Source organism: Schizophyllum commune (assembly GCF_000143185.2).
Source record: "Schizophyllum commune H4-8 unplaced genomic scaffold SCHCOscaffold_7, whole genome shotgun sequence".
Lineage (NCBI taxonomy): Eukaryota > Fungi > Basidiomycota > Agaricomycetes > Agaricales > Schizophyllaceae > Schizophyllum > Schizophyllum commune.
In genome coordinates this window covers 1,616,659-1,639,978 of record NW_026089544.1, presented here as the reverse complement: position 1 = coordinate 1,639,978, position 23,320 = coordinate 1,616,659, and the positions used below count along the sequence as shown (strand labels likewise).

The 23,320-nt window shown below is 57.8% G+C and overlaps 14 protein-coding genes across 14 annotated transcripts; 6 read left to right on the top strand and 8 right to left on the bottom strand.

Annotated features, from left to right (window-relative positions):
- Positions 1-414: 414 nt before the first annotated feature.
- Positions 415-1,546, bottom strand: SCHCODRAFT_02506343 (NAD(P)-binding protein; the record flags this gene model as incomplete). Its single annotated transcript, XM_003031248.1, has 2 exons — positions 415-1,124; positions 1,189-1,546. 2 exons carry the CDS (start codon positions 1,544-1,546, stop codon positions 415-417), a joined length of 1,068 nt encoding a protein of 355 aa, XP_003031294.1.
- Positions 1,547-1,744: 198 nt separating this feature from the next.
- Positions 1,745-2,485, bottom strand: Hyd7 (fungal hydrophobin). Its single transcript, XM_003031249.3, has 4 exons — positions 2,271-2,485; positions 2,140-2,216; positions 2,000-2,087; positions 1,745-1,948 (listed from the first exon to the last, which is right to left on the bottom strand). Exons 1-4 carry the CDS (start codon positions 2,406-2,408, stop codon positions 1,901-1,903), a joined length of 351 nt encoding a protein of 116 aa, XP_003031295.1. The 5' UTR covers positions 2,409-2,485; the 3' UTR covers positions 1,745-1,900.
- Positions 2,486-3,860: 1,375 nt separating this feature from the next.
- SCHCODRAFT_02629417 (cleavage and polyadenylation specificity factor, 25 kDa subunit) lies at positions 3,861-5,224 on the bottom strand. Its single transcript, XM_003031250.2, has 8 exons — positions 5,142-5,224; positions 4,888-5,088; positions 4,747-4,835; positions 4,606-4,697; positions 4,470-4,545; positions 4,341-4,413; positions 4,236-4,277; positions 3,861-4,182 (listed from the first exon to the last, which is right to left on the bottom strand). The coding sequence occupies exons 1-8, from the start codon at positions 5,159-5,161 to the stop codon at positions 4,161-4,163; spliced, it is 615 nt and encodes a 204-aa protein (XP_003031296.1). The 5' UTR covers positions 5,162-5,224; the 3' UTR covers positions 3,861-4,160.
- A 113-nt stretch (positions 5,225-5,337) lies between these two features.
- On the top strand, positions 5,338-5,809 carry SCHCODRAFT_02629412 (uncharacterized protein). Its single transcript, XM_050345531.1, has one exon. The coding sequence runs from the start codon at positions 5,545-5,547 to the stop codon at positions 5,740-5,742; it is 198 nt and encodes a 65-aa protein (XP_050199697.1). The 5' UTR covers positions 5,338-5,544; the 3' UTR covers positions 5,743-5,809.
- Positions 5,729-7,351, top strand: SCHCODRAFT_02322189 (uncharacterized protein). Its single transcript, XM_050342371.1, has 5 exons — positions 5,729-5,809; positions 5,930-6,147; positions 6,253-6,444; positions 6,496-6,615; positions 6,736-7,351. The coding sequence occupies exons 1-5, from the start codon at positions 5,763-5,765 to the stop codon at positions 7,245-7,247; spliced, it is 1,089 nt and encodes a 362-aa protein (XP_050199696.1). The 5' UTR covers positions 5,729-5,762; the 3' UTR covers positions 7,248-7,351.
- Positions 7,352-8,843, bottom strand: SCHCODRAFT_01354708 (uncharacterized protein; the record flags this gene model as incomplete). The annotated part of the gene is made up of 3 exons (XM_003031251.2): positions 7,352-8,592; positions 8,641-8,676; positions 8,728-8,843. 3 exons carry the CDS (start codon positions 8,841-8,843, stop codon positions 7,779-7,781), a joined length of 966 nt encoding a protein of 321 aa, XP_003031297.1. The 3' UTR covers positions 7,352-7,778.
- SCHCODRAFT_02629407 (uncharacterized protein) lies at positions 7,432-7,810 on the bottom strand. The gene has a single exon (XM_050345530.1). It carries the CDS (start codon positions 7,677-7,679, stop codon positions 7,518-7,520), a length of 162 nt encoding a protein of 53 aa, XP_050199695.1. The 5' UTR covers positions 7,680-7,810; the 3' UTR covers positions 7,432-7,517.
- A 692-nt stretch (positions 8,844-9,535) lies between the features above and the next one.
- Positions 9,536-10,390, bottom strand: SCHCODRAFT_02668879 (uncharacterized protein; the record flags this gene model as incomplete). The annotated part of the gene is made up of 3 exons (XM_003031252.2): positions 9,536-9,571; positions 9,631-10,054; positions 10,116-10,390. 3 exons carry the CDS (start codon positions 10,388-10,390, stop codon positions 9,536-9,538), a joined length of 735 nt encoding a protein of 244 aa, XP_003031298.1.
- A 2,554-nt stretch (positions 10,391-12,944) lies between these two features.
- On the top strand, positions 12,945-14,204 carry SCHCODRAFT_02504385 (rRNA adenine dimethylase; the record flags this gene model as incomplete). Its single annotated transcript, XM_003030861.1, has 6 exons — positions 12,945-13,108; positions 13,162-13,174; positions 13,224-13,372; positions 13,468-13,961; positions 13,985-14,111; positions 14,162-14,204. The coding sequence occupies 6 exons, from the start codon at positions 12,945-12,947 to the stop codon at positions 14,202-14,204; spliced, it is 990 nt and encodes a 329-aa protein (XP_003030907.1).
- A 163-nt stretch (positions 14,205-14,367) lies between these two features.
- Positions 14,368-16,123, top strand: SCHCODRAFT_02629398 (uncharacterized protein). Its single transcript, XM_003030862.2, has 3 exons — positions 14,368-15,721; positions 15,909-15,990; positions 16,043-16,123. The coding sequence occupies exon 1, from the start codon at positions 14,636-14,638 to the stop codon at positions 15,689-15,691; it is 1,056 nt and encodes a 351-aa protein (XP_003030908.1). The 5' UTR covers positions 14,368-14,635; the 3' UTR covers positions 15,692-15,721; positions 15,909-15,990; positions 16,043-16,123.
- Positions 16,124-16,313: 190 nt separating this feature from the next.
- SCHCODRAFT_02504386 (uncharacterized protein) lies at positions 16,314-17,489 on the top strand (the record flags this gene model as incomplete). Its single annotated transcript, XM_003030863.1, has 3 exons — positions 16,314-16,603; positions 16,776-17,037; positions 17,088-17,489. The coding sequence occupies 3 exons, from the start codon at positions 16,314-16,316 to the stop codon at positions 17,487-17,489; spliced, it is 954 nt and encodes a 317-aa protein (XP_003030909.1).
- Positions 17,490-19,218: 1,729 nt separating this feature from the next.
- On the bottom strand, positions 19,219-20,026 carry SCHCODRAFT_01311185 (uncharacterized protein). The gene is made up of 2 exons (XM_050341426.1): positions 19,388-20,026; positions 19,219-19,338 (listed from the first exon to the last, which is right to left on the bottom strand). Exons 1-2 carry the CDS (start codon positions 19,867-19,869, stop codon positions 19,320-19,322), a joined length of 501 nt encoding a protein of 166 aa, XP_050199694.1. The 5' UTR covers positions 19,870-20,026; the 3' UTR covers positions 19,219-19,319.
- On the bottom strand, positions 19,982-21,273 carry SCHCODRAFT_01190456 (ClpP/crotonase; the record flags this gene model as incomplete). Its single annotated transcript, XM_003031253.2, has 8 exons — positions 19,982-20,062; positions 20,119-20,142; positions 20,194-20,395; positions 20,456-20,523; positions 20,582-20,616; positions 20,681-20,919; positions 20,995-21,051; positions 21,107-21,273. The coding sequence occupies 8 exons, from the start codon at positions 21,271-21,273 to the stop codon at positions 20,024-20,026; spliced, it is 831 nt and encodes a 276-aa protein (XP_003031299.1). The 3' UTR covers positions 19,982-20,023.
- Positions 21,274-21,991: 718 nt separating this feature from the next.
- Positions 21,992-23,254, top strand: SCHCODRAFT_02629391 (uncharacterized protein). The gene is made up of 5 exons (XM_003030864.2): positions 21,992-22,307; positions 22,365-22,627; positions 22,679-22,762; positions 22,869-22,997; positions 23,081-23,254. The coding sequence occupies exons 1-5, from the start codon at positions 22,223-22,225 to the stop codon at positions 23,087-23,089; spliced, it is 570 nt and encodes a 189-aa protein (XP_003030910.2). The 5' UTR covers positions 21,992-22,222; the 3' UTR covers positions 23,090-23,254.
- The last annotated feature ends 66 nt before the right edge of the window (positions 23,255-23,320 follow it).

Genomic DNA, 23,320 nt, shown 5'->3' with positions numbered 1-23,320 from the left:
ATGCGATACCTACGTTCCTCAAGTATTCCTACCTGGTTCGCAACACGTACATACCGCGCGACACCTGTGCGTCTTGCGAGCTTTACACACCTCAGAACAGCCACAACGCCTGCTCCCCGCACAAGACCACCTCGTGCCGCTCCAGTCTACCTTCGTCACAGCGCCTACTCTTCTCACGTCCCACTTGCGTACATCGTCGAGCGCACCTATGTGCCCTCGTCGCGGATCGGACTCTCCTTCGCAGTGCTCGTACATACTGTATCTTTATCTCCTGTATCTATCGAAAATGGCACAAAATCCTGGAAAGCTGGTGTGATATGAGAAACACGCAAATCGCAAGGGAAGCCGCGAGCCATCTCGAGAGGTAGAGAGACACGCAGAGGAGATCTTCAGAGCATATCGGCAAACGATGGCCTAACTATCGTACCCTTCCACCGTGGTACCTAGTCCCATAGCGCGCGCCTTGTCGACTGCAGCGCATGCAATTGCCACATCCTGTAGACCGACGCCGACCGACTTGAACATCGTCACACCGCCTTCCTGCTCCTTCGTTTGCAATTTAGGTAGCGTCGTCTTCAGATTACCCTCCCCGTCCACCTCAACCAGTTCCCCAATCTCATGAACAGCCGCCATGTCGACCTTCGCTTCCAGCAGCTCCCCCGCTTCCTGCGCGCACGCGTCGCGCGAGTCCACGATGAGCGCGCCCGCCAGCGCCCGATGCACGAGCTCGCTGTCCACCTCCTTCATGTGCGGCTTATAGCTCCCGATGAGCACGACGTGCGCCCCGGGCTGCACCCACGAGGAGGGGCAGAGTGGCGCGGTCGAGGATGTCGCGCAGATGACGATGTCAGCGGAGCGAACCGCTGCTTCGACTCTCTCGCCTGCCTGCGCCGGAGCAGATGTGCTGAATGTTTCGACAGTGACATGCGGGAACGCTGTCCGCAGCGCGTCCGCCAGCTTCGTCAACCGCTCGTTCGCGCTCCTGTTTACGATGCTGCAGCGGGAAACCGATGGGTAAGCGCGCAGGAAGAGGTGTAGATGCGCCTCAATCTGCTTCCCGGAGCCAAAGGTAGTAATTGCGGTAGGTTCGTCGATACCCACAATGCGCGATGATAGGAGAGACCCTATGAGGATTCAGCGATTCGTTGAACTCGCGCCAACAAGAGTACTGTTAAGGGATATACTTACCAGCAGCGTTACGCAGCGCAGTTAGACTCCTCGAATTCACGATAGCCTTCACAGCGCCAGTATCTTCGTCCAGCACTAGCGTCGAACCCGGCAGCCCACGGGTATCACCTGGCGAGGACGGAACGGAAACGACCTTGACCGTCGTCCCCGTGAGCGCATCAGTAGCGATCCGCGCAGGCATGAATAATGCCGTGTGCTGAGACATCGAGATAGACGTCCGGTGCGGCGTCGACGAGAGCCATCTGTCCCCGCGCGAGAGGGTGCGGAAGACGCTGGCCATAAGGATCTGCAGCTCGTTGGGCGACATCGATGCCGTCGCCCTCTCTACGTCGGCAGCGGATAGCACGAGTAAAGACATCGGTGACTGTAGAGAGGAGTTTTACTAAGGTTGGTTAGGGCGGGAAGGGGGGTGATGATAGCAAGAGAAAGAGCCATCGTTGCCGACAAGTCGACCCCCGAACCCAGCGCGGAATTGATGTCGGCTTCGTCGGCGATTGCCGCTGCTGGATTCACAGGTTACAGCAATGGTCGTGAAGGTATTCAGTTCGCAACATAGGGAGGAGTCACAAATAGGCATAGTATATTCAAGAAAACTTGCTCATACGAGCATACAATAAGAAGGAGCAACATGTTATTTCAAGCGAGCACATAAGGGAGAGCAACTGAACATGGACTTGGGCACTATTGAAGTGCCAGGCAGACATCCGCATCCTCAAAGGCCGATGTTGATGGGAGTGCAGCCGACGTTGACCAGGCCATGCTGCAGGATAGGGATGAGTCATAGATGCGTCGAATAAACCGCATCACGGACCTGGTAGGTGTTCGTGCAGCACACCGTCTGCGCCGAGCAGCTGTTACCGCCAACCCCGATGACGGAGATGGGCGAACAGTTGAGGCCACTGTGAGATATTCAATGCGTGCATTATGAAGACGATGGAGGAAGGCACATACACCAGATTTTTGAGATCCCCAACCTTGATGTTGAGGAGACCCAAAAGCGCCGTGGTCCCCTTGTCGAGGTGCTTAGACTGCAGAAGATCGTCAGTGAGCATGGCAGCGACACAATGAAGAAGCAGACGTACATCCTCGGTCTTGTTGCAGCAATAGACAGGGCCGGAGCTGCACGACTTGGGCGGAGTACCGCCATTGACGTCGCGGGGCACGGCTGTGGCCATGGCGAGCGCAGGGAGAGCGAGGACGAGGGTGGCGAAGAAACGCATGGCTGCTGAGTACGAGGAGCGGTGGAAAAGTAGAGAAGAGGGCTTGTAGTGCAAGAGATGAGTTGCGACTGTAAGCTGGAGAAAGAAGGCTCCCCCGCCCTCCTTATATACCCAAGGACCTGCTTAATATCCCCCATCTTGCCACACCCCAAGGCCTGCCAGATACCCAAGGCACTGCCGCTGCGATCGAGGACCCGAGCGCCACTTACTTACCCGCTGATGTAGTGACGCGCATGAGACGCTGCCCGGGCTGTGGGGGAACGAATCGAGGTGGCAGGCCCTGCGATCTTCATTTCGCAGACAGTGGACAGACATGTACCCTGGTGATTGACGAGAGCCTTCGTAGCTTGATTGACCAGGGCGTTCATCATTGCTTGGAGGAGGGCATTCATAGACGAATTGAGGCGAGCGTTCATGACAAGATTGACGAGAGCCATCACATTTGCGCCCCCACCAATTTATCGCACGTCCATGCCAGTTCATCCGCAGGCCTTGACGACACGCATCCTTCTGACGCTGATAAATTATTGCATTGTCCGCCGTCCGACTGAGTTTAGCCCGTACGATATGTCGAGCGAGGGCACCGAAGTAAGAGGACCGGTCGGTCGAGGCATGTTCGTGGTCGAATGCATACAGCGGCAGTGTAAGTTACACTGAGCGAGGGCAGCGTACGATACGGCAAGCGAGGGCAGCGCACCCCGAGAAGGCCGTTCTATGGCACCAGGCTCCGATTGCTTGAGTCCCGGGCTTCGATTTCAAGGGTGCCTGGAAAGTAAGTCATACGTGCGCGCGCGAATGCGGGAGTGAGCATACGCATGCGAAAGCAAGTACCAGCCAAGCTGAGGGGCTACACCAGCCAGGTTGGGACGTCACGACCCGACCACGACCACCACCGCCGCGCCACTGACGCGGCACCTGCCGTAAGTCGCCTGATTTTCCGCGTTCATTCACGTTCATGCACGATCCACGAGGCCCGTTAGGCAGACGCTAACGCGCTCCCGATCTTGCCATCTGTCTAGAGTCGTAAACCTTCCACTCAGGACACACGGGTGCAGGGTAAAGTGACCCGACGTCCAAACGCACGGAGCTACCAAAGGGATTCGCCAGCGCCAACCTCTTGCAGACGACATGCAAGGGCGTGCTGGGCGACGTGCAAGGCCGTGCTGGACCGTAATGAACATAGCCATGCTGAGCCGTCATCAACATAGGCATGATGATGCGCTCTGCAGACTTGCTGCAGACCCAACTTAGCTTCACGGGCGTCCGAGACGTAGCTTCGAGCACGTCCGGTGACTGCGTATCTATCACCTCAAAATCAGCACTACGGAAGGTAGATCAAAGTGAGCACTGCACCTAAAATGTACCCCAAGCCTAAGCAGGGCTAGCGAATGGATGTGGAAGCCCGTACATGGGCGATGCGGCTCCGTCTAATAGCAGGAGATGCGGGTCCGAGGAGTAACAATCGACCGATGGTCATAACTTCATGATGCACGACGGACTTACAGGGCTGCTAGTTCTGAAAATGTAATACGGGAGTTCGGGGTGTTGCTGAACGTTCGCACAATTTGCTCAAGTTCATGAAGGAGTATGGCAGTATAAGAAGATACAGCGAGGATATCGGCAACGCACAACAAAAACATCTTTCTAATACAGGTGCAGGAAATCCTTGTCCTTGGTCATTGGTGAGCGAGAGAGCAATATTTGACGTATGGGATCGAAAACGACGCATGGGATTGTCCGGTCATACCCACCTCATTGGTAGATGAAGTTGTACCTGCGTGAGGTCATTTGAGTTAGCGCAAGCGACGGACGTAAGATAGCGCCCACCTAGACAGCAAGTGCGGGATAGCAGACAATTGCGGACCGTATCTGAGATGAAGATGTCAGTAAAGAAGAGACTGGAACGTTCGTCCCACCGTCCATCCTTCTCACCTGGCAGCATTGTCGTAAAGCTCGAACAGGGGAATGGCGAGTAGCTTCATATTCTTTGGGACGGCGAGGACCTCTGCGAGGACATGAGCATGGACATGAAGGATAACGAGGAGGATAGCCGCAGCGTACTCTTCTCGGGCATCTGGACCAGGAACAGTTTCTTGCACTCTTTAGGTTTGGTGATGTGTGCGGGGACGAAGGGGTACTGGAGGGTCATGCGCAGGTCAGCGGCTCTGGTCTGCACATGCTTGTCGAACAAGCGCACCATGAAGGTCTCGAAATTGGGCCTCCACCACTGCGCGAGGCAGTCCCCGATCTCCCAATCATTCTCCGCGCCATGCGCCTGATTGAACTGACCTGGCGAACCTGTCAGCAGAGGCTCTCTCAGGGCAGCAAATGGACACACTTGAGGCGTTCGGTGGAGCGAGGCGCTCATCCAGGCGCCGCTTGAGCCCGTCGACTTCATCCTCCCCGGGTTTCAGGTAGTCTCCGGGGCTGTCGAGGGCAGAATTAGCGACCCTGACAGCGCAACGAGGCGAGGACGCACAGCTTGAAGAACGCATTTGCGATCTGGAGCATCAGGATATGGGGATGACCGTGATCGTGGACGACAAGGACCCCCTCGACTGTCCTGCGCATGCCAAAGTCTTCATAGTTGTTCTGCAGCCGCTGCAGACGTGCGGAGACGGACGGATCCTCTTCGGGCTGCGCCTCTTTCGTGCTGAAGGTGAAGTTGGACAGCGGGTACCTGGAATTTGGATGGTCGCATACAGGTCGTTATTTCTCGCTAGAACTTCTTACAAAGCTATTGTGTTCGACATCGTGGTAGAGAACAAGCGATGACTTCAGCCCGTCGCGTCGAGAACAAGGACCGCGTCGAGGAGGAGAACAAAGAACGCGAGTTTCCCACGCCACGCATCTTGTTTGTGGCGTTACCCCTCCAGTCACATGCTTTTTCAACTCACCACGTGCATTCTCCTCGAATCCAACCATCGTCATGTTTTCGGAGTGCTCTTGATAATTCCCAGCGCGACCATGTGAAGGAATATACACTGGAGGAGCACAATCTCACGCCAGGCGCAGTTGTCGTACTGCATGACATCAGGTTGGGTGGGGCGCGAGGTCACCGCCATTCAGCAGAAAAGGGATATAACACAGCGCGAAGCTAGTCCACTCATATCAGAACGATCTCGCAACATTCATCATGCCTCTCCTCGGAAAGACCAAGAAGTCCGAACTGCGTCCCGTTGACGACTCGCACTTTACCGAATTGGAAAAGGAAGAGAAATCTTCTTGGTTCATCAGGATGATTACGGAGGTGAGCTTTCGGTACTCAGTCTTGACGGGCGCCCGACCCTCGCGCGAATGCGACAATAACGCTTCATATTGGGTCAGTCCCTGACAGCACGCCTGCTATCGTCAATGGCGCAGACGACGAAAAACTCGGCCATGGCTGTAGTCTGCCTCGGGTGAGTCCATTCGTTGACAAAGTCGTTATCTGCACTTGGCGTATCCCTAAATCGTGGCGCACCTCTAAAACCGTGGCGCATCATCCATCATTGAGTAGACACTGACTCGCACCATGTTAGCCCATGGGGAGACTCAAGCCCCGTCGTGTACCCTAGCGTGCGCTTTAGAGATATGGCTATCGAGACCGTCAACTTTGCGACGGGCGGCACAGCTACCCTCATCACGCCGTTCGCGAGCGAGGTCGGCGGTGATCTCCTCGGAGACGGTATCATCGCCGAGCTCGTAACCCAAGTGGGCAAAGATGCGGTGGCTGGGGTCGCTGACCAGGCGCTGATCAGTGAGTACTTCGACTTAATTTCTGCCCTGATTCTCGCAGAGACTATGCTGCTCTAGCGAGTTCTTCGTCTTTCCGCGGACAGTGCTGAGCAAATTAACTTTGCAGAGGAGCCAATTGAAAAGCTAGGCGACGAGAAAGACCGCACGCTGAAGACGGAGAACTTGAAGACGCTGAAGATCACGCTGCGCTACCGCAGTACAAGGAAGGAGGCGCTGCTTGGGTTTTATCATGCGTCAGATACGACGTCGGGAACCAATATCGTCGACAAGACGAGGGATTATTTCGACACGACGATGGGTAACTGTCTCAGCACGTACGCGCAAAGCGGCATCTACTCAGTATCTCCAGGCTGGTTCTGCCCCTACCTATACGCCAGTGGCCGCACGCCCCTCATCCCACGGAAGGTCACGCCCGACGTCATCTTCGCGCACGGCCCCTTCCTCAACGGTGATTACCAAGTCGCGCAAAGTGAGAACCTTTTCTTCCCTTCCATTTCCTTCACCTCACTCCCTTCCTGCCCTCCCTTCCCTCCTCCTACCCATTCCAACATCAGCTACACAACGACACCATTTCTAACACCCTACCCAGCCCTTCTCACCGAATCCAGCAAAATCCTCTCCCTCTGCCCCCACGAATCGCCCTCGCCCACGCACCGCCGCATGCTCGTCACCGTCCTCGGCCTCAAGCCCTACCGCCTCGGCTGGACCTCCTCCGCGCGCCCCGGCCAGTCCATCCTCCACTACCAGCTCCCCGACGGCTGCCCCGCGCTCGTCCTCCCCGTCCGCGACGGCAGTCCCCTGGTCGCGTGGTTCGCGGCGGGGCGGACGCTTTCAAAACTGTGGAAGATCAATCTGAGCACGGAGGAGGGTATAGAGGAACTGGCGACGCATACTCGCTCGCTGGCGGAATTCCTCAATTTGTGCGTAGACTGGGACAGAGAGACGGACGAGAATGGGAAGAAGGGGAAGGGTGGGCGGCAGAGGCTGGATCGCGCGGTGGAGCTGTTGCTAGAATCGGCGGTGCGGAGCGGGCAGAGCAAGCGGGTGGTGAAGGAGGTGGATGGGGATCGGGCGGGGATTGCGATGTTCAGGCTGCCTTGAGCGAGTTTTATCACCGTTATTAAGCTTTCAGAATACTTTATCAAAGATCTTTACGATACGTTTGGTTCAACAAGCAATAAATTACAGACAACATGTAGCGCACTGAAAGTCCGCAGCCTAGAATGCAACTCTGCCCAGATATAAGTCGAGGAGAGGAATATAGAGACTGCGTAGTGGTACGTAGGGGACATATAAATACAGGATAAGATGAGAAAGATACGTACGTGCGTGCGGTGGGGAGGAGGAGGATGTGTGTGTGCGGCGACAGGACTATGCGAGGTATGGGGATATGCAGGGTATGAGGGAGGTGACGTGCAGGGTAGTAATCGTGAGTGTGAGGGCGAGAGCGCAGACAGCGAGGACGAGGAGATGCTTGAGGGGTATACGAGCAGTGATGCGAAGGACCGCGTATGCACCGACGTCGCAAGGCATGAAGCAGAGAACGATCCCTAAAACATCGTCTTATAGGGGACGACCTTCACCGTACGCCTGAGACCGCGCCCGCGATCCGTGCGGAGAGGGGCAGGGCCCTCAGCGGCGGGCCTTAGTCGCGGTCTTGCGAGCCTTCGCCGGCCTCGCGTCCTCCTGAGGGACGTCGTCGTCGTCAACCTCGTCGCGCGCACGCTTGGCGCTGCTGCGGGCCTTCGGCTTCGCGGCGGGGACGACCTTGGGAGCGACAATGTCCTCGAGCCTCTTGGGCTTTGAAGCAGCCTGAGCCTTGGGCTTCGCAGTGGCGGCGGCCTTGAGCATCGGTCCCTTGGCGGCCTTAGACTTCGCAGCGGTCGCAGCCTTCCCCTTTGCAGCCTTGCCCGGTTTGACAGCGTGCTCGAGCTCGTCCTCAGACTCAGGCCCCATGTCGTCTGAAGCCTCGATCGCCTTGTCGTCAGCATCCTGCGTCACGGTCCTGACGGTACGCTTGCCGCAGGATAGACTGATGATTGTGCCAGGAGGAATGCCGTTGGAAGCCTCGTCCTCCAGCGCGACGGCCTTCTTCGCCTTGGGCTTGCTGCTCTTCTTCGCGTTCAGCGTGGGTGCGACGTGTCCGATGACAGCCTTCTTGCGCTCGCGCTGCGAGCGTCGCGTGGACGTCGTGATCTTCCGAAATCTCGGAGGAAGATGCGCCTCGTCCGCGCTGTAGGTGTAGAAGCGGGCGGGCGTGGCATGGGACACTACGGTGGGAGAGCTGCTGGCGAGCGCGAGAAGTGACGCAGCGGCGTCGGCGGCTGCAACGTCGCGCTCGAGGGAGGCTGCGGTTGCAGCAGAGGGCGCGCTTCCGACGATCTCCTGATCCTCCTCTGCTCCAATGGCCAGCCCCTTGTCCTTGAGCGCCCTCGCTATGCGATCACTGGTCGTTCGTCAGCCTCTGGAAAGTGGCTGAGCCAAGAGCACAAACTCATACATCGTCTCGTTCCTCAATTCTTGGGCAATTCTGCAGAGGTATGTCAGTGCGTGTAGGTGACACAGAAGAGGACAAACGCACAGAGCGGCACTATTGTCCGTGTCTGAAGCAGCAGAATCCGCCGCTCCGCCTGGCTCTGCGTGCGCTTTGTCGGTTTTGTGAGCCGCTAGACGCTCTTCCTTGAAGATAGGGTTCATTATGGTGGAGCAAAGTTGGTTAAGGTCGAGGAGGTGCGGTGTGCAAGTGCTCGTAAGAGATGACGATGCCGAAGGTCGATGGTGCAAAGAGAGCGAGTGGCGGTCAGGATTCGCGCCTTTATACCTTGCCGGGCCGATGCCGAAGCCTCAACGTCCCATTGTATACCCAGAAAGGGCATTGATAGCGCCGAGCGATCACGTGCTCATGGCCACGGGCGCACGATGTCTTCCGAGGCGGATTGTCAGTTCAAAACAGACGTCCAGCTGTTGAGAGTTCAGCAGACAAATATTCCTGTGTATAGCAGCACTCACATCGATATTGGCGTCGCGAGACTGTCCACAGCCCTCTCTGCAGTCAACTGCGCCGAATCAGCCCCAGCAATACACGTGACCGCCATGTGTCTTCTACTTCGACAGCCGCCTCTTCCTTTCCGACCATCTTCAGGGTTTGAACACCGGTACCTGTCGTGGTAATGCCATCAACATCGAGGTTGAAATGGCATATCCTCCAAGACGTCGAACACCTGCGAATGTCCATCCACTTTGGATGGCACCGTCAATAGTTCAGCAGGTAAGGTCCACCTCCCTTTGTCGAGTAGGTTCAGTCGGATAAGGCAGACCGCACCGTGGCATCATGAGTAGGAATGCTGTATATTGCATCAACTCGGATATCTTGACTTGCGATGGTCTCGCTAAAACGCGAACACAGTCAAATCGCCAACGTCCCTCTGCAAACGTCGTTAGGCCCCAGGCTTTCACAACCCCTTCATCTCGCGAACCCACTCACCCTGAACCCGATAATCCGATGCTGATCCAGCTCCAGCGCATGAAACTCCTCCTCCACCGCGCGTACCGACCGCCGATATGGCAGCGAGGTCTTCAGCGTCTTCGCGAACAACGCGGGCTCGTCAACCACGTTCGCCCGTGTGCACACGTACGTCGCCATCTCGCCCGGAGCTAGTTGTGGAATGTCCACCCGGCCGTACGCGTACCACCGCTTGAGCTCCTCGTATGCGCCTGCGTCGGTGTACGAGTTGACGCTCGCTTGCGCACTGCGCGCCCTCCCGAACCAGACGTCCTGGTGATGAGGCAGACCCCGGCGCTCGGGCTTAATTCGTTCGTTGAAGTCGAGCACGTTCAGACATTTACGTTCCTCGCCTTCGGGTCTGGTGATTCGCTGAGGGTACACCGCACGCCCGCCGTGCACGTATCTGTTGGATGTCAGTACACCGCCGCAGACGACTGCCCTCCTTAGATCGTCTCCTCACTCACCTCAACAACACGCTCGGGATAATCTCCTCCATCAGTCTCGTTCGCTCCGGAGCCCACTGGTCCCATGTGAAACAGGCATACAGCGGCGCGTCGTGCTTGCTCTGTTCAGTGCTATCGTCTGACCGGTTGTCGCGCTCGTCTAACCATGGCTCCTCGTATGCGCCTTGGCTAGGAGCGCCGAATCCCTGTTGTGCGACTTCGGCATCCTCGCCTTGCCCGATACCATCGGCCTCGCCTCGCAAAAGATCGTCGACGTCTTGACGGAGAGAGCGCATGGCGTGCGCAGCTGCATCGAGCAAGTCTCTACTACATTCGTAGACGTCGTCCCGGCTGGGACCATCGCCCTCGTCTCCACCGCGATCCTCATGGGCAATTAGATCGCGTATTTCCTGCAAGCCATCAAGGCCATCTTGACCAGGAGCGTCACGCCCGATCCTCAGACCATTGACGCCGCCCTCTCCAGCACCGTCGTCTGAATGGACGGATTCTTCTGGCGCAAGGTCATCGAAAATTATGTCGAAATCGTCGTCGAGCGGCCAGTGGAAATCAATACGGCCAGCGCCTTGCGAGGCACCACCGCGCCGTTCCGGATGGGGACTGTCGCGCTTATCCACAGAAGGACCAGAGGGGTTGGTGTTGATGTCCCGCGTGCACTCAGTGCCACGGCACCGCGACAGGCCGTCACTGACCTCCACCTTCTTCCACTCCATCTCCCTCGGATCCCACCTCATATCACCTATCACCTCCCTCTCCTTCCCCTTTGCCCCCTTCATCAAGCTCGCCCGCCAACTGACTGGCATCCTCCTCTCCCTCCACCTGTCCATCTCCGCTTGCTTACTGTTCCTCTCCTCCCTTTCCCTCCTCTCCCGCGACCTATCCCTCTCCGCCCGCCATCTCTTCTTTCCCTCCTCCAAAAAGCGCAGAAAGGTCGCGTTATGCACGAAGAGGTTGAACTGCCGCACCTCCGCGTCCGCAGACTCGTAGCCAATGGTAATGACGTGGAGGCGGGAGGCGGAGGAGGCGTGGAGAGTGGCGGAGGGGGATTGAGGCGTAGGTTTGGAGGTAGAGGGGTCAAAGGACGTGGTCGAGGACAACGAAGTCGACGACAGGGTAGTAGACGAGGTCGACGACGGGGCAGTAGCCGAGGCGGACGAAGGCGAGGATGAAAATGGCGGCGAGGGGGGAATCATCCCCTCCCCTGCCTCTCCCTTCACAAACGGATCCGCATGCATTAGAATGTGCGTCGGATGCGCCCCCGGCCGCAGCTCGGGCAAGCGTAGCGTTGCCCACAGAGTCGGTGGTTGCGGGAGCATCGCACCCGAGGCCGAGTGGCGTGGAGGTGAGGGGTGCTGAGTGCGAGAGGCGCAAGAGTTCGAAGAAAAGCGCTTGGGCCGACTCCAGAGGACCCGCCCGGGCGTGGGCGCCCAGTGGTCGCGAGGAGAGCTGGCTGAAGTAGACGCAGAGGATCCGTGACCATTGGAAGGGCCAGCTCCACTGGCAGATTCGGCAGTCGGGTCCTCCACCTCCCCGTCCCCTGGATCAAAGGTGTACAGGTTGAACCCCCCGTCGTTCGCAGTGAAGGAGATGGCGAGTGCCGTGTCGGAGAGGAAGGCGAAGCCAGCGGCGTTGTGGGGGATCTGATCGGCATGCATGTCCTGGGGATGGGTGAGCACGCATGTGTGAATGAAAGGAGCAGATGCATAGTGGATGTGGCAGAACGAAGAACTATGGCGCTTGACAACTCACAAACAGCATCTGCCCGCTCTTCCAATTCCACGCCACCAGCCTCGGCTGCCAAAACCCATTCGTGATGAAAAGCCCGACCACACTGTTGACAATCTGCATGGATATGGACGCAAGCAGGACGTGCTGCGGGACGGGGATGGCGAACACGGGCCTCTTCGTCAGCGGGTGCTCTTCGTTGGTGGACAGTGTACGGATGTAAAGCTTAATCGTGCGGTGGTGGATGTGGTGCGCCTGACTAGAGGAAGCGTCCGTCAGAATGATGGGCGGGGCGAGGAGGGGATGGGGGAAGTACGTGTCTGGCCGGTCGTCGAGGTGGACTATTAGGCTGGGGCGTATCGTCAGCAACAACTCCAAGGGGAGCTCTTTCGAGCATTCAGCATAACGCACTCCTGACTGGGATCCATCGCAAAGTCGCGCGAGAAGAAGTCGAGCATCATGACCTTGGGCTTCGCAGGCGCCTCGTCGTCTGCCATGGGAAGCCTCACTATGGTGAGGTCCTGGTGCGTCCGCGACTGCACATACAGGCCGCCGACGAGCTCGTAGGTCTGACAGTCCTGCGGCATGGGCACCTTGAACTGTCGCCGCCATTGCATACGCTGCCATGCGCGACGCCGGTCGTGGAGGAGTTGCAGGCGCTCCGCGGAGGACAGTGTGCCTGCCCCGCCCCCAGCATCGAAAAGCCCATCGTACTTGAGTTGGATGATGTACTGCAGCTGCGCATAACTGTCGACGAGCTTGCGAAAGTACAGTGAGACCAGGCGGCACTCAAGGAGGTCGGTGGCGGCGAGGAATTGGAGGATGTGGATGAGGATCTCCTCGGGTAGGTCAATGAGATCCATGGGTATCGAGGCTATCGCCAAGATCCGCGCTCTATCAAGCTCGATGTCGCCACAACCAATGCGTCGCTGCCAACGGTGGAGCCAGGTTCAACAACGGCGCCCTCGCACCGGGCCGCCGCGGGCCGTTCACAAGCATTTCCGAGAGCGGTAGATTTTGAGTGAATCCATTGTTCTCAAAAACTTCCATCTTCTCTGCGTTCATCTATACCCCTCGTCTAGCTATCCTGCCTAGCATACGAAGAAGATGCCGAAAGCAACATCTGACAAGTTTTCGCGCGCGCACATACCTTCTGCGAAAAACGCCGCGAAGGCGGAATCCTCATCCTCGGGCGGTGGCGCGCGGAATCCGATCTTCAAGACGGAGCGCTTCGGCCAACATATCCTGAATAACCCACTAGTAGCGCAAGGGTACGCAGTCATCTCTCTTTTCATACGTACCCTACTGAACACCAGCGTTGCAGAATCGTCGATAAGGTAGCGTCCGATCATCTTGTGGGGGAGTACAGCGATCGACCCTTTTCAGGCGAACCTCAAGCCAACCGACAACGTACTGGAGGTTGGTCCTGGTACAGGGAATCTCACAGTCAGGATACTCGATAAGGCGAAGCATGTTACAGCGGTAGAGATGGACCCGCGCATGGCCGCCGAACTCACGAAGCGCGTTCAGGGAAAGTGCGTGCCCCCCTGCCATCCCCTTCCCCTCTACTTTCCCTCAACGCTCCCTCTATACCTCTCTGACCTCAGAAAATACTCATCTCCTCCCCCAGACCCGAACAACGCAAACTCGACATCATCATCGGCGACTTCGTCAAAGCCGACCTCCCCTACTTCGACGTCTGCATCTCCAACACCCCCTACCAAATCTCCTCCCCCCTCGTCTTCCGCCTCCTCTCCCACCGCCCCCTCCCGCGCGTCTGCATCCTCATGTTCCAGCGCGAGTTCGCACTACGGCTCGTCGCGCGCCCGGGCACCGAGTTCTGGTCGCGCCTCTCCGCGAACGTGCAGCTCTACGCCAAAGTCGACCATGTGATGAAGGTGGCGAAGAGCTGCTTCCGCCCGCCGCCGATGGTGGAGAGCAGCGTGGTGCGAATCGTGCCGCTGGACCCGCCGCCGCCGGTGCGGTTCGAGGAGTTCGATGGGCTGACGAGGATCATCTTCGCGCGGCCGAATAAGGTGGTGCACGCGAATTTCCAGGCGCGCGGCGTGCTGGAGATGCTGGAGGCGAACTGGAAGACGTGGTGCTCGCAAAATAACAAGGCGGGTCACCGTTGGGGAAGTTGGAAGGGTGGCTGACCGACTTGCAGATCGTCGAAAACAATACATCCTTCAAGTCGAAGGTCGAGCAGATCCTTCGCGACACTAGCATGCTCGACGCGCGCGCGGCGAAGATGGACAAGGACGATATCCTGAAGTACGTGCCCTTTCTCCGAGTCGCACCTCCACGTTGACCACCAACTGCAGGCTCCTGGCCGCTTTCCACGATGAGGGCATCCACTTCGCATAAGGACGGCCCGGCCCACACCTAGACGCGCCTATGCGCTTGTCTCGCGATGCGATCCTGTCCTTATGGCATCACTATGCCCCCGCAAAAGTACCGTCGACGCTCACCCTTGCGCCGGTACAACGGCATTGCGCCATGCTTGGGACGGAGCAGTCTCGTAAACCCTCCGCACGGAGGAGCGCCAGCGGACCATCGGCCTCCCGATATTATAGTGCCTCGGCTTGGCCACCTAGCGCGACGCGGGGGGTTTGTCGATCCGTTGTGGGCGTCTCTATATATGTTGACATGTTCACCTATTCGTTGTACCAGCACTGTATCATTAATAGTTGTAGGTCTAATTGCGATCAGCCATAGCTACGAGCCTTCGTCGAGGTTCACAGCCAGTATCCGTCCTACGTATATGTCCTCAGCTTGCAAACTTTCCTATGGTACAAATGGTCGAACCTTTCCTTCCGCCCCACATCTTCTCTATCCCCTTCGCCCCTCTCCCTTCCTGCGATCATATCGTCCCTCTCCACCGATGCGCCCTCTCCCTTTCTGCCCTCCCCTACAACCCAGGGCCCTCCTACGCCCTCGCCGGCCCAATCTCCCTCCCCAGATACCTTGAGAAGAACTCGTCCAGCCACGAAAAGAACACTTCCTTGTCCTCTGCAGACAGGTTCGCCCAGTCAAAATCGTCGGGTTCGGATGCGTTGGCCGCTGTGGTGGAAGAGAACGCAGACCGGAACGACCCGGTCGTATTGCTGGATGCATCAGAGGGCGTGGACTTCAGCATGGGCGAGGCTGAGAACGCAGGCGTTTGTGAAGCCGAGTACGTAGGCAGCTTTGGTGAGGCTGAGAACGCTGGACGTGAAGCAGGTGCTGGCGATGCACCGGCTGAGAACGCCGGCGATGCACTCCCAGAGAAAGACGAGCCCGACGCCGAGAACGCTGCCCTTGGCGCCACCGCCGGTTTCGGCGCAGGCGCGACCGGGGGCGGAGGTGGTGGAGGAGGCGGCGGCGGAGGAGCTGCCGCACCCATATTCTCACTCGCGCCCGTACCACCCCCCGCATCCGGCCTCGACCCCCGATTCACTGGGGGTGGCCTACTCCCGCGGTTTACAGGAGGCGGCGGACCAGGACTCGGGCTCGCTGACGGGCTAGGAGAGCCCATGCTGCTATTCTTCCGCCCCGGCAACGGCGGGGGCGCAGGCGCTCCCAACGAGGGCGACCCGCCAGTCCTCGCCGGCAGCGCGGGAGACCCTCCTGACCTCGGTGGCAGCGAAGGTGATCCTCTCGGCCTTGGCGGTGGTGCTGGGCGGCCAGGCAGAGACGGCGCAGACCTTCCAGGCAGTGCAGGCGGCGGTGAAGGAGTTGCTACCGACGCTGTCGCCGACGATGTGCGCTTGGGCGGCGGAGGCGGCCTAGAAGGGGGTGGCGCCGGGCTAGCGGAACTTGAGCTTGAGGTTTGCCTAGGTGATGGTGGTGGCGGAGGCGGTTTGCCGCTGTAGGGGTCCCAGTTGGTCTTCTTCGTGGATATGCTGGTGCGTGTTAGTTGTATTTCATAGTCAGAAGGAGTGAATGGAAGGGTTGAGTAGTGCATGAACGAAGATACGGCGAGAGGTAGAACGGCATTAGATGTAGGAACGGACGGAGAGGATGATGTGAGAAGTGTAGCGTCGGGTGTGGTCAAGTATGTGTCAGAGTTAGTGGATGAGATCTACCTACCTCGTATTGCGATCCTTTACGCCCTGAAGGGCCGAGACGCCAGAGTCTTTGGCCTTTAGGGCCTTGTCCTTGAGTGATGCAACTATGATCTCGCATGTTTAGCGCGCACTGACACGCTCAGTAAATCAACCTACATGACATGGTTGTCACCCTTCCCTTTCAACTATTCTGACTCTGGATTTGTGGGACGCTCGCAAGTCGAAGTTCAACTTGACGGTCAAGAACAAGGAGGCTTTAGGGATTGCCGTGAGAAAAGGCATCAAGCAGACACGTGGTTCATTACTTGGCTCGCGGGCGCTTATTTCCTCCTTCTCTTCCGTCGCCACCCGTCTACTGCCCCGTTGAACGTCGAACGTGCGTCGAACTCTCACAGACATTGATCTTGAGCGGTACCCCAGTGATATCATGTCCTACCGGAAAAGAAAACGCGAAAATCGACACCAAACTCCGCCTCCTGCACTTGATCTCAACCTCTTGATACAAGCCCATGAGGCGGATATCATTTGCGGGCCGCAAGCTGAACGAGCGGCAGCGTACTTGGAGGTGAACAGGCGGGATGAGAACACCAGTTTGATACGCTGGGCAGCCTCTGGGTCGCAGGCGGCTCGGCCGATGGATTCGGCGCTGCGTATACACGATGATGAGGACAGTATGCCGGATCCAGAGAGTGGAGAGGAGGATGTATGGGTAGACAGGTACGCATCTTTGACAATGAGAATGCCTTGTATGCCGTACTTGCTGTTGTGTGACTCGAAACATGCCCTATGAGGCGCGAAGATATCTGACGTTTTGTAGTCGTAGCGCCTGACGCTCAAGTTCTCCACCTTTCATTCATTTCCCTGAACTTTGCTAAACACACCCTTACAGATATGACGCGCGACTGCTGCTGGACTCTGTCCCGTCTTTTGGTACGACTCAACCAGCCGCACCACCCCCTAGTGGCGGCTGGTCCGACTTGCCTGAAGATGCCGAAGACCTATTCTACTTCGCGCCGGACGAGATCGATGATTATAGGCGAGAGAAGCGCAGGCGAAAGATGGAGCGAGAACACGAAGAACGGGTCAAAGCACGGCGAGCGGAAGACGGAGAGGAAGAAGACGACGATCCTTGGGGTGGTAGCGACGAAGAGGTGCGAAGTTTCTAAGGGTCCTGGCATTGACCTGACGCCGGTTATACTAGCCGGACGAACCCCAGGCGGAACTCATGCGAAAGACTGCGAAGCACATTCTGTCTTCGCCCAACCCCGCGCAACTGGAGATGCGCATCCTAGCGAACTTCGGCGGGGAAAAGAAGTTCGCCTTCTTACGGGGACGATGGTCCCGTGCGTGGGCTGCCACCAATGTTCGCGCACGTCAAGAGAAGGCGGAAGCTGAGAAACCCAATACCCCAGCGCTCGGCGGGCTAGGAGACTATGGCGATAGCGATGATGAGTCCGGAGATGAACCGGCGCCTGCAGAACAACCTCCTCCTGCCCAGCCTACGGAGGTGGAGGCCTCGTCAGAGGCCGTCAAGGCGGCGCGACGTGCGAAGCTAACAGAATGGGCGGAAAAACGGCGACGGGAGAAGGAAGGTCATCCGTAGCCTCGGCAAGTAAACCGACTTCAGTGACCTGCACTGCCCATGTGTTTGCAATCTCTGTTCAATCGCCTGTAAAGCCGTTCTTACGTCCGTTCGCACACTTCATCAGCACTGTCCATCAATCCATCTTGCGCCTTGACAAGCACTCACCTACCGCTATTCTACGCATCAGCCGTTTGCGCTACCGTCTCTCGAGGGCAGTGTCCGCGCAAAGATACGACTCGGGCAAACGCGCTAGCGATTGAGCCACGACAAGTCACAGGTGAGTTGTATGCTCAATTTGCCTGATGCTCTTGCGCAGATGCTGCGGTATGCGAGGAGCGAGTACTGCACAAGGATACAAGCGGATGGCGAGCAAAGATACGGGATACGGGCGCTGCCGAGGGTCGTCGCGTCTTGGCCATCGGACCTGCTCGTGTCCGAGATGATCGCTGAAATTCGAGGGGACAGGCTACCTGCAGGCAACCACTTCCCGCTCACATCACCCAGTCAATGGCTCCACCCCTTGGCAGTCCTCTTCAAATTCCAACTCTCTGCGCCAGCTTCCGGACTTCCGGCCCTCACACCGAATTACTGTCTCGCAACCACGCCTCATTCATCACTGTCGGCTCACTCTAGCTTCGCGATCCCCACCTACTGACAGCCGGAATCTGGGCGCGCAGACTTCTGTCTACGTCTTCCTAGGTTTCTGGAAACTGACGAAGGTTCAACTGAATGCGTGGGCACCGCATCACGCTCAGCAGGCGCGATGAAGGCGCGCCCTATTCACACCTAGAACTTCGCGCCAAATACAAGACACGTACTGCAAACCCCTGCTCGCCATTCAGACCGATCACCTCACTAACGCCTTAACTCAGCCAGAGCGGCGGTCGATCAACTGTGTATAGCGAGACCTGAGCTAGCCCATCTCCGGGAGGTGTCACGTTCCGTGGGCGCTTGCGCCCCCCGCGTCACGATGGGCAGCGCCAGATGCGCGTCCGGCAGATACCGCTGAGGTGAGCATACGTCCCCCCACCGTGGGACGCGCCGCGCTTCGAGCGCGGGCACCGTGCAAATACACGCCGCCCAGCGTGACGGGGCTCGTCAGGCGCGCGGCGGGAGGGCATCACTTGACGCCTCGCGCCGTTCGTGATCCGGGGCGAGGACTCACCCCTTTGCGCGGTCCTCCACGGACCTCCCTTCCGCTCCACGCCATGCTCCATGGGCCAATAGGGCGCCGGGCCTGGCGATAGTCCCTCGTCCAGCGACCCTGCCCGCACGCTACCCGCCTACCTGGCGCCGTGCTTGCCTTTTGTGCGCAACTTCATCCGGGGCGCGTGCGGGGAGGCGCGCCCGGCCTGGGGACGAGCTGGGGCCCCATATCCCACCCACAAGCCTGACACATCCCAGCTGCTTCTGGCTGTTGTGGGGGCAACGACCAGGGCGCTGCCATATCGAGTTTAGCGCGATCAGGATCGCGCGCGCTTCTGGCTGGCTCTCGTCACCTGTGGCTGGGCTGCTATGTTTACCAGGAACTACGCCGGATTCGGTATGTGCTCGCGCGCATATAAAGGCGCCAGGCTGCGCGGCGGGGTCCCAGCATCTTGTATCGCATCCCTCACATCCAGAAGCATTCAGTGGCTCTGCCCCCATACTTCGCGAAGCGGTAGTCCCTCATCTGCACTCACCACCTCACCAACACTGTCAACGACACCATGACGCAAACCCGCTCGTCGTCCGCTGCGCCTATGCGCCCCGTCCAGCGTCAGGCTGTCGACCAGCCCCCATGCTCGCACAGCACCGCGCAGTGCTGCCACTGCGGCATGCGCAACGAGCACTCGCCTAACTGCCCATTCAAATAGTGTCGATCGTGGTACGTCGCTTCTCGGTGCTTCTCTTCCACCTACTAACCGCCATCTCATTCGCAGTGCGCTCTCGCCACGGCATCCGCACCTCTCTCGCCAGCATCCTCGCCAGGGGGTTCTTCCCCCGCGACGACTCCCCACGCATGTCCACTTGTACCACCACCATCTCGACGCTTGTACAATGTATAATTGCCCTCATGCTGTCTGACCTGTACATACAATACGCCCGCCGCTCTAGATAAGGCACTGCGTCCCGATGCTAGTACATAATCGCCCGGCCCACCTTCCGTCTCTCCCATCGATCTTGCGTGCACGGATTCTCTGCATGTACACGGTACAGTCTCGGCTACGCATCTCATGTCTTGTTTATCCTCGTCTATCGACGTTCGAAGTGCTCTGTAATTATTATGAAGTGTGGAGTCGATAACAGCGAATTCCTTCGATCCGGGGTCGCGCAGTAAGGTAGACAGGCGCGGTGGCGCTAATGCCGCCGAGCGTGCATTGAAGACGAATCGAGAGGACCGAGAGGGCAGCGACATCAGGACAATGGCCCGACAGACATCATGGGTGTGATGGTGAGAGGGAACGACCTTGCACTGCTTCGGTAACGCGCGGTCGGGCCGAGGGATAGTGCGAGTGAGGGTGTCAATGGCGGCTGGTAGATGCCCTCGCGCGTGACGTCGGCTTCTCAGACTACAGCTTCGCAGGATTTCCCCACTTGGGCGAGCGTTTCTGGTTCACCGACGCGGTCAGCAGCCCTTCGCCTCTCGGTTGCTAATCAGCCTTACCTCGGCAAAGGCGCGAAGGCCCTCCTGTTCTTAGTCAGTATACATCGCAACAGTCTAACCGAGTCGGCGGCAGACCTTGATATTTTCGTCTTTGAATACGCGAGTGGTCTCGGGCGCCCAAATGTGCTGTTTGTACGCCTCCTCGGCGCCGAGATTCTGTGCCATTAGCAAGCCTCGCTTCGTACTCTGGACGGCATCCGGCGAGTTCTGGGTCAGTTCTTTCGCAAGTTGCACCGCCGTGGACACGACCTCGCTAGCCGGCACGACCTCGTTTACGCTGCAAGGACGATGAAATTAGCTCGCGCAGGACAAGAAGCCGACTCAGTGCTTAGCGTACAAGCCAAATCGCGCCCGCGCATCTTCCGCAGTGATCGTCCTTCCCAGCAGCAGCAGTTCTGACGCCAGCTACAGACGCACGTGCGGCCCGTTAGCACGGCGATACCACAGTGATTAACAAGCATGCCTGGTGTCCAGCGAGTTGCGCGAGCCGCGGGATGCCTTTCCGCAGTGAATAAGCGCTCATTGAATCCCTCACTCGGTGCGCGTCCGACGCCGAACGTACCTCCTGCCGCAGCTATAACCCCGCGCTTCACCTCCGGTAGCGCGAACTTGGCGCCCTGACTCGCGACCACGAGATCGCAGTTCAGTGCTATCTCTGTACCGCCCCCGTAAGCGCCCCCGTTCACGGCGGCGATCATGGGTTTGCGGCTCTGACGTCGGGAGATGGACCCAAAGCCATGCCTGTCCGAAGCGAGGCGGGCCTGTTCGCTCGAGTCGCCATCATGCTGGTGCTTATCCCATCTACTATTCATGCTGGTGCTTATCCCATCTACTATTATGTGAGTGGGTGTGTATCAGCGGGGTTTATGGACTCACGCGATGAGATCGGCCCCCGCGCAGAAGATACGGCCCGACCCAGTAAATACGACAACCCTGTAGGCAGAAGGAGTAAGTCGGCAAGGGAGCGGGGGCGAGTTCGTTGACAGACCAAAGCTCTTCCTCTTCTTCGAACCAGTCAAGAATACGTTGAAGATCTTCCGTCATCTCTGGAGTCATTGCATTCAACGACCGAGGGCGATTCAAGGTTAGCAGCAATACATGATCAGCCGGAAGGCTGACAAGCAGCTGCGAAGAGTGATTTGGGATTGCTACCATGATATGGTTCAGGACAAGACGGTGGTAGCCCGGCGATACTGTTCAAGACAGCGAGGGGTTGTTTCTGAGCTTCTGTCCCCCAAAAGCACGAAAGACAGGTCACAAGCGAGGACATGAGAGCAGGAATCGGTAGTGCTGAGGCCGGTCCCCGACTTTCCCATCAGACGGATGTTGCCGAAAAGGCACGTGACAATGTTCAACTTCACGAAATGTTTCAAGTTGAAGTTGGCATCGTGCGGGCCCTTCGACATTATCTAGTCATATCATGGGACGCAATTTCGGATGGAACTTTTGCGAGAGACATGACTGTCCCTTTTCTTTAAACAATTCGCCCCTTCCGCTCTTACTCCTCTCAGGGCACCTGGAACGCGCATTCATATACTCTTGAGGGCGCTTGACAACCTCCCTCACACACCATATGGATTTTTGTCCCTCAGAATTTCTGCGCATCTTGAGTCTCTTTCCTTGGGTAGACCAGTATTACTTTCGTGCGCCCATGAATCCGCACCCGCTTAGTTCCTCACATTACCCCACGGCAACAATTACAGGCCTTTGTTTCGGGCTTCTGAGTATCAGCACGGAACAGGACATGTACATCCTTCTGTTTTGTAGCTATGAGAGTCAGGGAGGAGGCAAGATAACAACCGCTGCCGTGACTGCCACGTGATCCAAGGCTGATCCCTTTTGTGGCGTTCCGTGCCATTGTTTTCCTCTCCGGCCCGGTCCTTACTCTTCCTTCGTGCTCCTAGTCCCCCCAGCGCCAGCTCTTTTCTCCGTCGCTCCATCCTTCATATTCACTCTTCCCGACATAGACCCCGACATGGGTGACAAGCCAACGAGTAGCACAGCGGCGCCCAGCGCGAGCGCGATGCCGTCCCTCCCAGACCCCGCCGAACTGTCGACCTTCGAGAGGTGGCGAAGGAACATGGCATACGTGACAGGAATAGGCATGTCAGACGAGGAGCGTAAACTCTACACAACCCAGATTCACCTCAAACGATGCGAGGACCGCAAATACCATCTCATGCAGTCTAGTCAGTCCGTGCGCCCCACCTCCCCCTCTCCATACGCCCTTCCTGACCCGTCTACAGGTCCCGGTGTAGTCTTCATGCTGAAGCAGCTCAAGCTCGCTGGTTGCGAGCTACCTGAGAACAACTTCGTTTGCGCGCCGTGCGACTCAGTCGATCGCGCAGGCGGGTACAAGCCAGGCGTGGGCGCGATCGTGCTATGTGCAGGCCATATATACAGCAAGGACCATCAAGAGCATACGATGATGCACGAGATGATTCACTTGTTTGACGAGTGCCGCTTCAAGCTCGACTGGAGCAACCTACGGCATCACGCGTGCACGGAGGTGCGTGAACTAGCGAAACCAGTAAATGCGTTACTCACCTTTACCTACCAGATTCGCGCGAACAGCCTGAGCGGGGACTGCAGGTACTTGCAAGAGATGCAACGCGGCAACTTCAGCTTTACGAAGAACCACCAGGTACGTTCGCGTTCCCTCTCAAAATGATCAAGTCCTCTCCCATCCTTGTCGCATCCCCCCTTCCCCGCCTGTCACATCCCTCCTGCCGTCTAACGCCCCCTCTCAGACGTGCGTCCGCGAACGCGCCATCATCTCCGTCTCCAAGAACAAAAGCTGCCCCGACATGGAGACCGCCCGACGCGCCGTCAACGAGGTCTTCGACAGCTGCTTCGCGGATACCCGACCATTTGACGAGGTAAGCATTGCACCCTTCTTCACACTTTCCCCTTCCTCCCATTTCGCCTGTCGAGTGTTTCACCGGAACTGACGTCCTCCTAGATCTACTAGACACGCCTATACTACGCACACCCTATACGAACCCCTACTCTAATCCCTCGTAAATGTATGGTCCGGAAGATGGCTTGGACTCTCTGCCTCCCATCATCGTTCTCGGTCCCTTGAGCGTCATTTCCTCATGCCCAAGCAAACCAAGCCCGTCTTCCCGCTCCGCGAGTTGTGCATCAGCACGCGTGTTCGTCCTTTCCATAAGTGCACCGTTCTTCAAGAAAGCGAGGTTGG